Genomic DNA, 17,368 nt, shown 5'->3' on the forward strand with positions numbered 1-17,368 from the left:
CTGCTTTAATAGGAATCATTTAAAGTTTGAAAAAGATTAAACTAATTTGTCAGACAATTTTACCCTCTTACCTGTCAATTAAGGCCTGAGGACAGAATCATCTATGCTATTCCAATAATCACCCAAAATGTAGGACGTACAAGATGGAGCCCACAAGAAAAATAGACTGGAGCCTTTCCCCTGCAGTTCCCCCTAGTGGCAGAAATGCAATTTCTCTTGTTTGAGAACTGCATTGAAAAGTACAGTGTTACTTGAATTGTATTCCAGGATTTGATTGTCTTTCGCTGAGAGAACTTACAATAATTGAAGACTTTACATAAAGTCTCAAATCTTTCATTAATGTCTTCATGTTATATAATTTGATCATATTATAGATAAGATTATTTATCATTGTAAAAGAATATATTACACACTATTTTTTAAATTTCCCCCCAAAAAACTAAAAAATAAAATAAAACAACACTTTTTCCCCAAATTTTTCCAGGCCTTCTCATCTCTAGTTAAGACAAAAAAAAAAAAAAAAGCAGTGTCTTCAAAATGTCAGGTGCTGAACCAATAGGTTCCTCAATCTCATAACCCGGGGGGTCCCAGGGCAGTCAGAACTCCGTCACACTGTCTTATCAGAAAAAACAATTCACTTCCTTCCAAAAGGAGGAACATGATCTACAATTTAGAGACAATTCCATTAATTTAGTCACCTCATGAGCAGCACATGTCTGAAGTTCAAGTTCTGTGGGTTTATCAGCAGATTACTAGACAGATGATTGCACAGACGTGCTCCTGTGTATGAGAAGTTCGGTACTGATGTTGCCTTAAAAATATAGCAAAAGCACAGTTTAAGGCAATAAAATAAGACTTAGATGACATTTTCATTTTATTGGTTTACTGCAATTAGAATCTTGCATGCAAAGAAAAGAACAAAAAGAGAACAAAGAAAAGAACAAAAACAGGCCCCTTTTCTAGTGTTAAGACTCGGGCTCGATTCACACTAATGCGTTTTTCTATGCATTTTGCAGAAATGCAGGGAATTTTTTTTATTTTAATTTTTTAACATGGGTTGCTATGGAACAAGTACACATCAATGCATTTTTGTGCCTCTGTTTTTGGAAAGGGTCGGGGGACGGGGACTCTCTCCCCCCCCCCCCCCCCCGCAAAATACAGTATTTTGCATGTAATAAACTTCAATGGACCCGCATTCCAAAACGCAAGTAGCATGTTTTGTTTTTACATTGCATAAAGCTGGTTGCTAAGGAGAGGGCCAGAAATCCAGCCACCATGTCCTTAACCACTTAAGCCCCGGACCAATATGCTGCCTAAAGACCCAAGGGGTTTTTACAGTTCGGGACTGCGTCGCTTTAACAGACAATTGCGCGGTTGTGCGACGTGGCTCCCAAACAAAATTGGCGTACATTTTTTCCCACAAATAGAGCTTTCTTTTGGTGGTATTTGATGACCTCTGCGGTTTTTATTTTTTGCGCTATAAACAAAAATAGAGCGAAAATTTTGAAAAAAAATCAATATTTTTTACTTTTTGCTATAAAAAATATCCCCCAAAAACATATATAAAAATTTTTTTTCCCTCAGTTTAGGCCGATACGTATTCTTCTACCTATTTTTGGTAAAAAGAAAAATCGCAATAATCGTTTATCGGTTGGTTTGCGCAAAATTTATAGCGTTTACAAAATAGGGGATAGTTTTATTGCATTTTAATTTTTTTACTACTAATGGCGGCGATCAGCGATTTTTTTCGTGACTGCGACATTATGGCGGACACTTCGGACAATTTTGACACATTTTTGGGACCATTGTCATTTTCACAGCAAAAAATGCATTTAAATTGCATTCTTTATTGTGAAAATGACAGTTGCAGTTTGGGAGTGTTTAACAGGGGGTGCTGTAACATTTAGGGATCACTTAGTGTGTGTTTATTACTGTAGAGGGGTGTGGCTGTAGGACAGACATCATCGATCGAGTCTTCCCTATAAAAGGGATCACTCGATCGATGCGCCGCCACAGTGAAGCACGGGGAAGCCGTGTTTACATACGGCTCTCCCCGTTCTTCAGCTCCGGGGAGCGATCACGACGGAGCGGCTATAAACGAATAGCCGCGCCGTCGTCCCGGAACGCTCCCCGAGGCTTACCGACCGCCGCATGTAGCGGGGGGGGGGGGGTCCCGATCCGACCCCCCACCCACGTTGATGTGCCTGTCCGTGCCATTCTGCTGACGTATATCTACATGAGGAGGTCGGCAAGTGGTTAACAACCGATGAGTCATCAGTTGTCAGTGGGCTTCCCGGCTGACAGCTAAATGTTCTAAAAAAAATAAAAAAAATGGCGGCTAAAAAATGCAAATCGTGGCAAAAACGTGGCCAAAAACGTGGCAAGCACCGCAAAAATGCTAAAAAGCAACACGCACGCATAGATGTGAATCGAGCCTCACTTAGCATCAATATGTACATAGTCAATAAACAACAGCGTTCACACATTAATTAGTCAGAATGTAAAAAATATATAGATATTTCTGCACTTAGTACGGGAGTATTAAACGGCACCTGTCCCGAAACTATGGACATTTAAGTTGTTTATAAATTATTAACGAGCAGTAAAAGAGCTTAGGACCATTTTACACCAGATGCAGTTCCGTGCACTTTTTTTTTCTGCACAAAAACGCAAGCACAGTGTTTATGTATTCCAATGGCTCGAGTTCACACCATGCAGTCCGTTTCCGGTGCAGAAACTGACTGCATGGTGTGAACTAGAGCCATTGGAATACATGGAAAACAATGTGCTTGCGTTTTTGTGCAGGAAAAAAAAGTGCACGGAACTGCATCTGGTGTGAACTGGCCCATAAAGCGTAAATTCACCTTTTCTTCAAAAAGAAAAAGGTGAACAAGAAGGAAAAGGTGACTACACCCTTGAATAATACAGCTGTACTTACCTTAGAAAAAGCCCACAGACTAGCGAAGCGCACTACAAGGTCCAGTAATTTGACAGCTGTCAGGATCTGATCTCGCCGGAGATGGCTAGAGGGACTGGTTTACATCGACTGATAGCTTTATGGTCTTTCCACCCAATACTCTGCTGACAGCCCCATGATGTTCTCATCCAATTGTGGTGATTGCCAAGAATTTGACATGTAAGTGTACTATTTGGTTTTATGGAAAAAATGACTGCATCATTCGAACGAGGATCCCGTGCTGCCATCTTTGTTGTATGAGCTCCTTGGATCTTTACAGATCTTTTCCTGGTAGGCTGCAGGATCTTTGAGGATTGGTTTTGACCCATGTTTGCTTTAAGCGGATGCTAGAGAGCTGGACCTTGTAGTGCGCTTTACCAGTCTGTGGGCGTTTTCTAAGCTGGGATCGGGGGGGGGTGGTTTAGTGTGCTCATTAACTTTAAAATTTTCTGTGAAAAGGTGAACTTACACATTAAAGGGCTCATTCCCACCATGTGCAGTAATGTGCACAGATCAAGACAAGCTCAACATTAGGGCACATAGAAAACAACTGTTTTCCGTGTGCCATGCTCAGAGCACAACCACTTGCCACTAAATCATGTACCTGGTGAGTAATTTGCCTTCAAGTGGTTGTACTGGGGTGATGCCTGCAGCTGCATGAAGTAATTCATCCTCAAAGATCACAACAGAGACTCAGGTTTCAGTCAGTTTCTAACAGCTTACAAGCACCTGCTGTGTGTTTACATTTAGAGGGCTGTTGCAAGATTCTGCTGGCATAGGGAGTAAGGGGGAGATGAACTGAGATTCTAGTGCCTGTTGTGAAATTTGAAGATTCATTTCTCCATAATGCCTTCAGCTAAAAAGAGGTGAATGATTGCTTGTTTTTAAGCTTCATGCACACTGGTTTATGTAAACACTTTCTCCTAATAGGAGAAAATCCGCGTTAAAAACTCACCTAAGCTGCATTTTTTCAAACTAGTTTAGGGAGTTAATTTCATTGGACAGAATTTTTATTTATTATGTCCATTGAAATGAATAAATGCTGAAGTGCTAAAGGCACCAGTCGCATTTGGCTTTTTTTATGCTTTTTTTTTTTCTATGCCCAAAAGCTCTTCTGAAAGCGATTCTTCTGCATTCAGGAGAGAAGCCGATTGCCTCTACACTCTGCTGCTCCTAAACTCTGGTAAAAGTCTATGTGTGCACAGACACATAGGCTTGTGTTGAGTTGAGGGGCATTGGCAAAAGTGTCTTTAGGAGCAGCAGTGCGCATTCCACCCAAAAAGGGAAGTTCTGCTTATTTGCACCCTTCACTGGCAAATTGGCACTTTGTGGGGGGGGGGGGGTGGAACAGGTACCTGGTTTTAACAGGTACCCAGTCCCATTTCCGGATCGGATCACTGTGCTTGCACCCGAAGCCGACTTGTAGAATCGGTTCAATTAAGTTGTTACATCCCCAGACAGGCAAGTATCCTTATATAAAAAGGATAGTATTAGTAGCTACTATAGCTATATAAAAAGTTACAGTATTTGTAGTTGCCGACTTAACATTCAAGCACTTTTGCTCAAGGAACCCCTAGCAAACTCAAGAAAAATCTTAAGGCTGGGTACACACCAGTGTAAATTGGATGTGGGTTTTCTCCGCATTCAATTCGCATAGCAGGAGATTGTGACTGGCTCTCTATGGAGCCGGTTCAAATATTTTCACAGCAGCTCCGGTGTGAATTGCACAGGAGTCCTGTGTGTCTTTTGGTCCGTTTCAGTCCAAAATTAGGGCTGAAAGCGGACCTGAAATGGTGAATGGAGATGCATTGGACTCCTGCTGTGAGCTGGAGCATGCTTCGGTGTGAACCCAGCCTAAATGATGAACAAGGCTGTTAAACACTCTATTCTGCCTATTACTTTACAGTCCAGTAAGTACCTGTTGATAGACAAGTTCCACGAGCTCCTTTAAGGATTCTTCTGTGGTAATGACGTTGCTTAGCAAATCTGTAAACGTGTAGATTTCAGCCTCAAAACTCCCAGGCTGTTGTGTTAAATGGTTCAGTATGTCTTGAACATATTCTGCCAAGCACATCTCTTGGACTGAAAATGCTCCGTTTTCTTCTACGTAGTTCTAGGATAAGCAGAATGACAGGTTAACATAGTCAGATTTTCCAAATACCTAAAACAAAAGTCTTACCTTCGATTTGACAGAAATTAGAAGGGGTATGTCAAGAAAATGCCCCCACAAAACTTAGATTGTATATACTCCTCCAAATAGTAATAAAGGACATGAGCATAGTAAGATAAAATTCCAGGTCTGCTTAAAGCGGATGTGCCACGGGAACAAAATATTAAAAGACAGCAGCTACAAATACTGCAGCTGCTGACTTTTAATATTAGGACACTTACCTGTCCTGGAGTCCAGCGCCGATCGCAGCAGAGCACGAGCGATCGCTCGTCACTCTGCTGCTCCCCCCGCCATCCACGCTGAGGGAACCAGGAAGTGAAGCGCTGCGGCTTCACTGCCCGGTTCCCTACGGCGCATGCGCGAGTCGCGCTGCGCCCGCCGATTGGCTCACACGCTGTGTGCTGGGAGCCGAGTGTTCCCAGCACACAACGGGCGACAGACGGGATGTGACGGAATGCCCGTCTTTCGCCCGTAGCGTGTGGCCGGAAGTGGGTGCAAATACCTGTCTTTAGACAGGTGTCTGCACCCCCCTCCCCCCTGAAAGGTGTCAAATGTGACACCGGAGGGGGGGAGGGTTCCGATCAGCGGGACTCCACTTTAGGGTGGAGGACCGCTTTAACCACCTCAATACTGGGCACTTTCACCCCCTTTATGCCCAGGCCAATTTTCAACTTTGTTGCACTTTGAATGACAATTGTGCGGTCATGCAACGCTCTACCCATATGACATTTTTATCATTCACACAAATAGAGCTTTTGGTGGTATTTAAATACCACTGTTTATTATTTTTTTACACCTAAGAGCCGGTTCACACTGGAGCGGCACGACTTCAGGGGCGACTCGGCAAGGCGTCCTGAAGACTACTTCAGAGGCGACTTGCAAAATGACTTCTGTATAGAAGTCAATGCAAGTCGCCCCCAAAGTCGTACAAGAACCTTTAACTAAGTCAGAGCGACTTGCGTCGCTCCTATTAGAAAGGTTCCATTGAATAGAATGGGACGCGACTTGTCAGGTGGCTGAGTCGCCCCAGTGTGAAACGGCTCTTAGTTCTGTTAGAAAATTTTGCAACTAAATAACCTTTCTTCATAAATTTAGGTAAAAATGTGTTTTGCTACATTTCGTTGGTCTAAATAACCCAAATCAGTGTGTATGATTTAGTCTTTAGGGACGTTTGAGTCCACAAACTATGGTAAATATATCTGAAAATTCATCAATCCTTATGACCTGATTTCTTGAGGCCCCAAAATGTCAGGACAGTACAAATATGTCCCAATTTACTTTTTGGAAAATAGACAGTCCACGGTATTAAGTAATAGTGATTTTTTTTTAGTTTTTAACAATTTTGATTAAATACTGTCACCAGTGCAGAACAGTGTTTTCATATAACTAGTGTGATGGTGATCAGGGACACTGGTGACAGTAAGTATAAAAGAAAAAAAAAAAAAAAGTATAATTTTTTTTTCAATTTTATTTTAATACTTTTTTTTTTAACACACTGAGACCGTGACAATACAGTGTTACCATAATAACACTACTACTCTGAGGAAGTGATCAGAATTATAATTTTTTTGTTTACATTCTGATTGCTTATACTGTACCAGTGAATTTCATTCATATAAGCAACAATTTTTACTGATTGAAACAGATTCAGAGTCTTTTGTTATGATTAGTTGTGATTGGCCAAAGTTAATCACATGGTACAGATGGGTTGCGATTGGCCCTGTCTGTACCATGTGATCACTGTGACAAATCACAGCTAGCAGCACAATTGTATACAATAGATGGCATGAAATAAAGCTGTCCATAGTTAACAAATGTAATGCGTCGTCTGCTGTGATTGGTCACATTATACTGGCAGCAGGCCTGTATAATGACCAGTCATCAGATAGTGACAGATTGTGTCGCTATGTGGCATGTTCTGAGGGGATGGCAATCTGCTATAGGCCAGGTGGGAAGGTGTTAAAGTCACTCTAAAGGCTCAAGATTTTTTATTTTTTTTAACCTTCACTGTGCTGCATCCCCCCCCCCCCCCCATAAATATTACCTGAGCCTCATCACAATCCAGCGATGGGCACGAGAACCTCGGCTCTCCTGCTGCTATCATACTTACCCAGTGAGCCAATGAGGAGAGAGGGTGGGACCAAACCGTGGCTCTGTGTGTGAATGGACACGCACAGCTGCAGCTCGGGAGTGAGCCTGCCTGGGTGCCCCCATTGCAAGCCGATTGCTCTGGGGGCACTGGACAGGAGGGAGGGGGGCAAGGAGTGTCAGTGAGGGACCAGAGAAGAGGGTCAGGACTGCTCTGTGCAAAACCGCTGCACAGGGCAAGTAAGTATGACATGTTTCTTAATAAAAAAAAAAAAAAGCCTATAAATTTAATTTTTAATCATATGTTAATCCAACATTGTCATTCAAAGGAAGGACTCAAGTGCCTGTTCTGAATTGTGGGATGTGAAGGACATCCATCTGCTCTGTTATTCAGAAGGCACTGGTTTAACTAACGGTTGTAGAAGACTTTAATAGCAAAGTTATTTTTTATTTGAAAGAAAAATGGCAGCCGACAAGTGATCATGGTAGCAAAAATTATTTGTAGCTTTTAGGCTTGCTGTACTAACCATTACAACAGGCAAGAGAAAAATTATTTTCTTTTGTGCGATTGTTGGCATGCCGAGTCAAAAACTGGATTACGTGTCTTGAGAATTGCAAAAGTGAGATCTTGTCAGAGTGCCAACTTGTGTCCAACTGCCACAGTCTTCACAATGCCAAATGAAAACGCTCACATCCATTAGTGTAGAAAAAAATTAAGCAACACCATTACTGTTCTGTAGCAAGGTAGAAAATGCAAGCCAAACCAAGATTATTCCAAAATATTACATAAAGTTTGTTATTACAAAAGCATGCCTCAATATTTTCCCCCTCAAAAAAAAAAAAAAAAAAACGACCTGACAGTCCAATTGAGACTCATTCATGCCTTAGAGCAGCCTCTCCCAACCTTTTTACCAATGAAGAGCCCTTGAAACAATTTATAGGTCTGAGGGAACCCATGCTTAAAATTATTACTGTATATCTATAGCAAGGTCAGTAAGTTTTAGATATAAAAAGGAATAAATAACTTGCGGTACCTAGCATATACAGTGCCCCTTTGCACTGGAAGTCATAGGGAAAGTACCATTTATATTGGGGGTCAAAAGGATAGGTGCGCCCTTTACAGAGATCAAGGAACCCCTAGGAACCCTAGTTGAGACAGGCTGTCTTAACCATTTTTTTTTTCAGTTTGTGTTGCTGTTTCCCATAATTTCCCATTCCGTTTCACTCTGGTCATAACCCCTCACCCTGCAGTCAGCAGTTCAGTTCGTCAAATAGCAGTACAAACTTAAAAAAGGATGGGTGTGTGCCGTGTCCGTCCATGAACGTCAAAGAAAAGGATTTTATGGTGAGTACAAAAATCCTATTTTCTCTTTCATTCATGGACGGACACAGCGCCAAATATTCTTTACAGTAGGGACATCCCCAAGCAGTGTCAAAAAAACGAGGGGTGGGCACAGCAAACAAATCAACTTCCATCCAAAAACAAAACAGTGCTCCTGCGGTGATAAGTGCCCCAACAAGCACCTTCTCCTGCGCTGCATTGGATAGAAGAAGATCCTGGACTGCCGCACTCCTTAAAACGATGAGTAAGCATCACAAGGTGTGAAACACGTCAGCCACTTTCTACGTTCATCTAAGTATGACTGTCTGCTGGGCTTGGATTATTTTAGGCACATGTTTCTCCATCCCCTAACCATCTATCCCACACCTTTGAATACTTATGCGCGCACTTTCTATGGGCATAGGGATCAGCAGTTTTTAGAGCAGTATCATCTCTCACATCTCCTGCGCTGCCCCGCACACAGAATCTTCCTCACTGTCCGAAAGGTCCTGGTCTGCATCCTCTGACACCTCAGAACAGGAGCCCTGTGCCACGACCAGGCCCAAGTCTGAATCAGAGCTTTTGCCAGATGATGGTGGGGGGGGGGGCGCTTTTTAACCTCCTTACACCCTGGCAACAAAGGACTCCAAGATCCACCGACAAAGCGTCCAGATACTGCAGGTTCTGGGGCACCAGTTGCTATCACAGGAATTTCTGGGAAAGAAGCGCCAGTCTATGACGCCATGCTGACCTCGCTCACCTGACAGCCACTCAGGGACCAAGTCAAAATACACTAAAAAAGCCCACCCTCCTTGCTGCTACAGACTGAGGGGTATATCCCAGAGGAACTCACCGCCCTGACCCGGGCACTGCTCAGCGCTGCGGTCCGCTCTATCTCCCTGCACAGTGTGTGCCTGAGACGTCTCTGAGGTGATCTGTCATTCACGCCATTCAGAATGAGCATTTTCAGTGCTAGAGGCCAAAACCAGTGCTAAAACCACAACAAGCTGGCCGCCTCATAAAAAATAAAAAAAAGAAAGAGCGCGAGCTACAAGAAAATGGCCGCAGGCTGTAATTGCATTAGAAACAGCGCAACTAAAAGAAAACGGCCGCCAGCTTATTGTAATAGATACAGGGCAGCTACAAGAAAATGTCGCCGGCGCGATTCTGAGGTAAAAGAAAAGCCGCAAAAAGCCAAGCCTCTGAGCGGAGGCCCCCTTTATGGCAGACCACCCAAACCATTAGCGGACCCCCACACAGCACGCGGCCCCCAGTTCAGGACACTGAGTCCCCCTCCAGGGACCCCCGGTAACAGCAGGCCCAGCAATGCATGGGAAGGAGGGAGAGGAAAGGGATGCCCAGCTGCTCCATCCTGCCAGGAGGAACTCTGCTTAACCGTCCCACGGGGACCGCTGGATGCGTTCCTGACAGACCCAGCGCCGAACAGTATGGAGTGGCTGTCGACCATGGCCCACCATGACACGGACAGCAGTAGCCCGGTCATAAGTGAGCCCCTGACCATATAGCTCACCGGCCACCACTGGAGCAATGGGGTATGTCGTGGCCGACCCCGTGCGTAGCTAAAGGTCTGCTCTAGCTCGATGGCCGGACTGGGAAGACTACAAGGATCTATATTATCCCGCCTGTCATCTAGCTGGAAGTTCATAGAAGATCTCAGGATCCAAAAACAAACAAAAATAAAAAAATAATTTAAAAATAAAAGTTCTCCAGGTCCCTAGGGACCTGGGTCCTTCTCATATGCTAGGCAGAAAAAAACTGAGCTGCTGACTGCAGGGTGAGGGGTTATGACCAGAGGGCACGCCCCCTGGGCGGTGCTGTTCGGCTTTGCTGTGTTACATGTTTTTTAACTGTTTAACATGTCTGCCTAGTCCTCTCCTGATAGACGGAACATAACCCTACTATCAAGAATATTTGGAGCTGTGTCCGTCCATGAAAGAAAGAGAAAACGGAGACACTGCTGCAAACCAAAATATATCTCCTATCCCTTCCCCACTCTGCAAGAAAAAAAAAAATCCGCCTGAAGTTTTGCTGTAAAAAAAAAAAAAACTTGACCAAACTACAGTAAGACCCCTTTCACGCTGGGGCGGTTTGCAGGCGCTATTGCGCTAAAAATAGCGCCTGCAAACCGACCTGAAACCGTGGCTGCTGTTTCTGCAGTGTGAAAGTCCGGGGGGTTTCACACTGGAGCGGTGCGCTGGCAGGACGAATAAAAAAAAAAGTCCTGCTAGCCGCATCTTTGGAGCGGTGAAGGAGCGGTGTGTATACATAGTTAGTCAGGTTGAAAAAAGACACAAGTCCATCCAGTTCAACCACAAAAAATAAACAAACAAAATAAAAAACACAGGAAAATCCTATACACCCAACTCCATACCCACAGTTGATCCAGAGGAAGGCAAAAAACCCCAGCAGAGCATGATCCAATTTGCTACAGAAGGGGAAAAAATTCCTTCCTGATCCCCCGAGAGGCTCCTGCCCATTGAAAGCAATGGGACACCACGGTTATATACCGCCAGCAGAGGCGCTTTGCAGTGGTTTTAACCCTTTTCTGGCTGCTAGCGGGGGTACAAGCGAAAAATTAGCGGTAAAGCTAAAAATAGCAGCGCATGTGAAAGGGGCCTAAGATGAGCAGTTCAGGCCAACACATATGCAGATTGTAAAGCATATGGCCAACTGAGAGACAAACTGCTGCCGCTGGTGCCTCCTACTGATACAAGATGTCAGAGGGCGATTCAATGCATTAAAGCACAGGAAAAATTAAAATATAGACTCTTGGTTAGGTTTGACCCCCCAAAAAAAAAAAAAGTCAAAGTGTGAGCTACCAACAGTAAGACAACTCAATTTAGCGTGTCTAAATTTGTAAAACATAAATTAAACCCATTTAGGAGAGGGGGGGGGGAGAGAGAGAATATGTTCTCTGATTGGATGAGGTGGGGATTGTGATCTCACCGTCTCATCTTCACCTTGTCCAATCAGAGAAGTCCTATTCAAATAAACGGCAAAACACAAAAACAAACAAGTATGCAGTCGGGAAGCTGCTCACATAGGGCCAGATTCACGTAGACTAGCGGCGGCTTAACGTATCATAGATACGTTACACCGCCGCAAGTTTTCAACGCAAGTGCCTGATTCACAGAGCACTTGCAATGAAAACCTACGCCGGCGGCCTCCGGCGTAAGCCCGCGTAATTTAAATGGGTGTGTGCCATTTAAATTAGGCGCGCTCCCGCGCCGGACCTACTGCGCATGCTCCGTTTCGAAATTCCCGCCGTGCTTTGCGGGCCGTGACGTCATTTTTTCGAGCGGCGAAACGCGTAGCATAATTCCGTATTCCCGGACGGCTTACGCAAACGACGTTATTTTTTGAATTTCGACGCGGGAACGACGGCCATACTTTATACAGCAATACGATTGCTGTGTAATGTTAAGGCAGGTCAAATAACGACTAACTTTGCGACGGGAAACTAGACTAGCGGTGACGTAGCGAACGCGAAAATCCGTCGTGAATCGCCGTAACTCCTAATTTGCATACCCGACGCTGGTTTACGACGCAAACTCCCCCCAGCGGCGGCCGCGGTACTGCATCCTAAGATCCGACAGTGTAAAACAATTACACCTGTCGGATCTTATGGATATCTATGCGTAACTGATTCTATGAATCAGTCGCATAGATAGAAACAGAGATACGACGGCGTATCAGGAGAAACGCCGTCGTATCTCTTTTGTGAATCTGGCCCATAGAACCTGAGCAAAGCCCACAAGATTGTGGCTATCACTGTAGTAGTGCCGACTACTACAGTAATTTCTAAGGTCCCACTGGGTTTGAGATATGCAAACTTACATAGTGCCAACCTGGACCAATGTAAGCATGCAATACCCATAATTCCTGGAGTTCAGCCTTAAAGGGGAAACATTGCTAATCAGAAAGTCTACGTTCAAGTGTCATACTCACATTGCACTCTACAGAGTATCCAGCAGGGTAAAACTCTGCAGCATTCACAGACAGGTTGGAGAAAACTGGCCCCGATTCTGAAGGCCGGGTTTTGGATACTGCCATTGGGTTTGCTTGGGAAAGTAGAGAAGTCTTTTTCTGACTTATTTGATCTACAGAAAAAAAAAAAAAAAAATTAGAATTACATGCAATGTCACTGAAATATCTGAAGTGGTAAACCGAACATTCTAAGTCTCTCTAATTTCAGTATATGTTGCCGCTTAGTACCTTTCATATATTCTGAAACTGCACCTTAAAGCGGGAGTTCACCCATTTATTAAATTTTTTTTTTTTTTTCCCCTTAGATTCCTGCTCATTTGGTCTAGGGGAATCGGCTATTTGTTTTAAAATATGAGCAGTACTTACCGTTTTCGAGATGAATCTTCTCCGTCGCTTCCAGGTATGGGTCTTAGGGAGCGGGTGTTCCTTCTTGATTGACAGTCTTCCGAGAGGCTTCCGACGGTCGCATCCATCGCGTCACTAGTAGCCGAAAGAAGCCGAATGTCGGTGCGGCTCTATACTGTGCCTGCGCACCGACGTTTGGCTTCTTTCGGAAAATCGTGACGCGATGGATGCGACCGTCGGAAGCCTCTCGGAAGACTGTCAATCAAGAAGGAACGCCCATTCCCGCAGCCCATACCCGGAAGCGACGGAGAGGATGCATCTCGTAAACGAGTAAGTACTGCTCATATTTTAAAACCAATAGCAGATTCCCCTAGACAAAACGAGCAGGAATCTAAGGGGAAAATGTGCTCTCTAACGGTGAACCTCCGCTTTAAGATATTCGTGTCAGCCTCGGCCGATGACATCACTTGTGCATGTGCAGTGAACTCTGCGTGCAAGGCACACTCTGCCTGTACTGTGATTTCAGAGAGCACTGTGCATGGTGGAGACTTATGCACAGGAGTGATGTCGTCGCGACCCGGCCATTCATACAGCTGTAGAGCGCGAAACCCAGAAGGAGAAACCATGCAAAAATGGAAGCGGCTCAGTGCTGGAAGGCTTTATTTCACAGGCTAGTCTGTCATAATGTGTGAAAAAGCAGGGCATACAAGCCCATTATGCCATCACACCCACCTCGGGCCCAAAAAAAAAGAGAATCAGATTAATACCGCTTTAAAGCCATAAAACGGTAATTGAGCAATTACTACAATTGCACACCTACATATAACTTCTCATCAGCCCAAAAGGGAAGAAGCAAGTCAGGAAGGCTCTGCTCTTTCCCTTTGAAAAAACAAAAACAACATTCATATAGTTTATAGATAAAATAAAAGAAGAGTAGTTCACAAAAAAGGTGGGTAAAAAAAATAGAGGGTCACTAACTTACTATAGTGTGCACCCCTGATGAGGCCCCAGATGTGAAAAAACATGTTGGGTTACGGTTGTCACACTTTGGGACAGTAGCGTAACTACCAGGGTTGCAGCAGTCACACTTGCGACCGAGCCCTGGAGTTTTGCCACTGTGCCCCCCCCCCCCCAATGCTTGGCATCTCCTCCTGTACCTCTGTCTGGCAGCTAACTATGCAGTGGCAACTCTGATGTGCGCGACTCCATAGGATGTCCCTGTGGCTAGCAGTTCACTTCCCAAGTCGATACAGTACAGATGGGAGGTGCCCATAGGCTCTGCCTCCCCGATCCTGGCTGCTGCTTCTTGCCTCTAGGCTTCTCCTGTAAGATAAGCCTGGCACCTGAGCATAGTGTGTCCTACTGTAACAATGCCCCCTCTTGTCACACTGCCCTCCCCCCCAGTCACCCCCAATTCACACTGCCCACATCATACTGTCCCTGTCACACTGCCCCCTTGTCACAATACCCGCCGCTCCCGTCATTGCCTCTTCATCATTCTGCCCCCTTCTGTCACACTAACCCCCGTCATACTGCCCCCCTCCTGTAACACTTCCCAGAAACCCTTCTCTTGTCACACTGCCCCTCTTGTCATAATATCCCCTATCATACAGTCCCCTCTTAACACCCCCCCCCCCCCTTCTTTCACACTTCCCAGATACCCTACCCCTGCACACTGCCCCCCTCCTGTCACAATACCCGTCATACTGCCCGTGTTATACTGCTACCCCATCACATTTCCCCCTCCCATCACACTACCACTCCTGTCATACTGCCCCCCCCCCCCTCGTGTCACACTTCCCTACGTCTTACTACCCCATTTTTGTTACACCCCCCCCCTACTTTCAGTGCCCCCCTTCTCCGGTCTCTTTCTTTTTGAATGGACACAGTGAGAGATTGGTACCGTACTCATTAAGTCCATTCATAACTGAAGCATAGCAACTGTGTTTACAATGCTTCAGTTTGTGAATGAATAGGAAGCTCTGTACATAGGCATCCCTGCCCATTCAATCTGTGCAACTGAGGATTCAGGGATGTACCAAGAGAGAAAAAAAAACAAAAAAGAAAAATGACTGCTGCACACCCTTAAGAGTTATTACTACGTTTTATTAAATATCAGAAAATAGAGCATAAAAGGCATTAAAAACACACAGGTAACCAATAATGGTATAGTACCCTAGAAGTGACCTGAGAATACACTCACAAAAGCGAAACGGCAAAAATCAGTGACAAATTGAAAACTGGAGCTTGATCATCCAATAAGGAGATCTAAGTCCATAACTCACCCATTCACCCTCCACACAACACAAAGAGACCCCCCACCCCAAGCACATATAAAACCCCCACTGCTATCAATAATCCTAAAGATTTCCACACCATTTTGAGTTCTGACGAAGTTCCTAGTTCTAAAGGAACGAAACATGTAAACTCTTGGGGTACAGGGACCCCCCGATGCACATTTTGAACCTCAGTGCTTTTTTTTCTTTTGGAGCTCGGTAACATGGTTACCTTGAGCCACTAAGCAGCTTAAGGAAAAGTATCACATGGAGACATGAACAGTGCAATCTGAACATTACTTGCACGCTCAAATTGGAGAGACTGACCCCATGGAGACCTAATACATTCTTTATTCTCAACTTTGGAGATTGGTATTTGCCTAACATCATTGAAGACACTGTATAATTGCAGTTTTATACTGGACATTACTATATCATTCACCTATCATTACTGCACTGATGAGGAGTGCTTCAGGCTCTGTGTGCTACACATGGATGGATGGCTCGGCTGCAAATCTCTCTGGCAGCACGTGAGTACAGATTTGATGTGGTAGCTACAACTCTGAGCTACACATAACAGCCCAACAGTGAGTACAACTTCAACCGTTTATTTTCTGTGGAATGCTGATCAATTATCTGCTCACCAACAGTGTATATATCAACACATCCAATATTCATGTAAGCCTAATTGCCACTAGCAGTTCAACAAGATTTCAATATCTGATGGACATATCTACTTGATATATTAGAATGGACACTACCCATAAGTAATGGGAACCCGTCAATTAATTGTGGCTACATTGTTGCATAGTCCTCTCAAGTGCAGCATAGGTGACCTCTGATACTTAATGATCACTACTACAGTGTCTCAAATATATATTTTTGTTGAATGCCTCCTTATCAGTTACTATCTGATGGAAATTGAATAACTGTTTACGCCAGATGCGGCGACCCATCTGAAGAGCAGAGACATATATATATATACCACTTTTTTTCTCCAGCCTAGTAGAATTGTCTGCGGTCCCTGGGACTATATCTTTCTCATCTGATTTATCACTTGCCATTTATCTCCAATTGAGCAGTATTACTATACCACTATATAGTGGATCCCTCTCATGTCCCCATTTTTGAGCTTTTTCTTTTTTGCAACTTTTCCCACTTAGACGGTGGTACTTTCACCTGTAGTTACAGGGAACCACCGCATGGTGTGGAAATCTTTAGGATTATTGATAGCAGTGGGGGTTTTATATGTGCTTGGGGTGGGGGGTCTCTTTGTGTTGTGTGGAGGGTGAATGGGTGAGTTATGGACTTAGATCTCCTTATTGGATGATCAAGCTCCAGTTTTCAATTTGTCACTGATTTTTGCCGTTTCGCTTTTGTGAGTGTATTCTCAGGTCACTTCTAGGGTACTATACCATTATTGGTTACCTGTGTGTTCTTAATGCCTTTTATGCTCTATTTTCTGATATTTAATAAAACGTAGTAATAACTCTTAAGGGTGTGCAGCAGTCATTTTTCTTTTTTGTTTTTTTTCTCTCTTGGTACATTATATTTTTGATTGCACCCCCCGAAAATATCGGTGAGTACTACATATTTGATAAATAGGTGGGATTCCCATATCCTTCTCTCCTTTGTTTAGGATTCAGGGATGGAGATTAAGGGCCCTGGACTTGAAGAAAAAGGGGGGCCCTTCATGGTTTCTTGCACCAGGGCCCTAAAGGTTCTAGTTACTGTATGCCTCTGCTTTGAGAGATTTCTGAAAAATGAAAAATCTGAAAGCACAAGGAATAGGAGGATATTTTAGCCCCTCTCCAGTTTATTCCTCCTGTACTCTCTCACTGGACATTGTACCGTATTTATCGGCGTATACCACACACTTTTTTCCCCTTAAAATCAGGGGAAAATCGTGGGTGCACGATATACGCCGATCCCCGCTGTCTCCGACATTGTCCGAGCCGAGTGTACTGCGCACTCGGCTAGGTTCGAACATGCTCGGCTCCGCCCGCAGCCACGCGAGAGGAGCCGAGAGAAGACGAGTGCGCAGGAAATCCGGCTCTGCACAGCGCGCCAAATTCAAACACACAACGGAACGCAACCCCGGGGAAGGTGCGGATGGACACCCACAACACTCGACGGACCCCGCGCAACATCGCAGACGGACAAGGCCGTCGATGGACGCCGGGCAAGACAGCAGACGGACACCG

The 17,368-nt window shown here is 44.5% G+C and overlaps 1 protein-coding gene across 3 annotated transcripts in view; it reads right to left on the reverse strand.

The window, feature by feature from the left end:
- The window catches only part of PAIP1 (poly(A) binding protein interacting protein 1), a 49,314-nt gene that overhangs the window by 18,195 nt on the left and 13,751 nt on the right, over window positions 1-17,368 (reverse strand). For all 3 annotated transcript variants that reach the window (XM_040339098.1, XM_040339090.1, XM_040339082.1), the window contains exons 2-4: window positions 12,505-12,656; window positions 4,875-5,069; window positions 699-811 (exon numbers count right to left, since the gene is read on the reverse strand). In XM_040339098.1, the coding sequence (XP_040195032.1) occupies window positions 699-811; window positions 4,875-5,069; window positions 12,505-12,609 (413 nt within the window). In that variant the 5' untranslated portion in view covers window positions 12,610-12,656. The remainder of the gene's footprint in view (window positions 1-698; window positions 812-4,874; window positions 5,070-12,504; window positions 12,657-17,368) is intronic.

This window comes from Rana temporaria, chromosome 1 (genome assembly GCF_905171775.1).
Source record: "Rana temporaria chromosome 1, aRanTem1.1, whole genome shotgun sequence".
Taxonomy (NCBI): domain Eukaryota; kingdom Metazoa; phylum Chordata; class Amphibia; order Anura; family Ranidae; genus Rana; species Rana temporaria.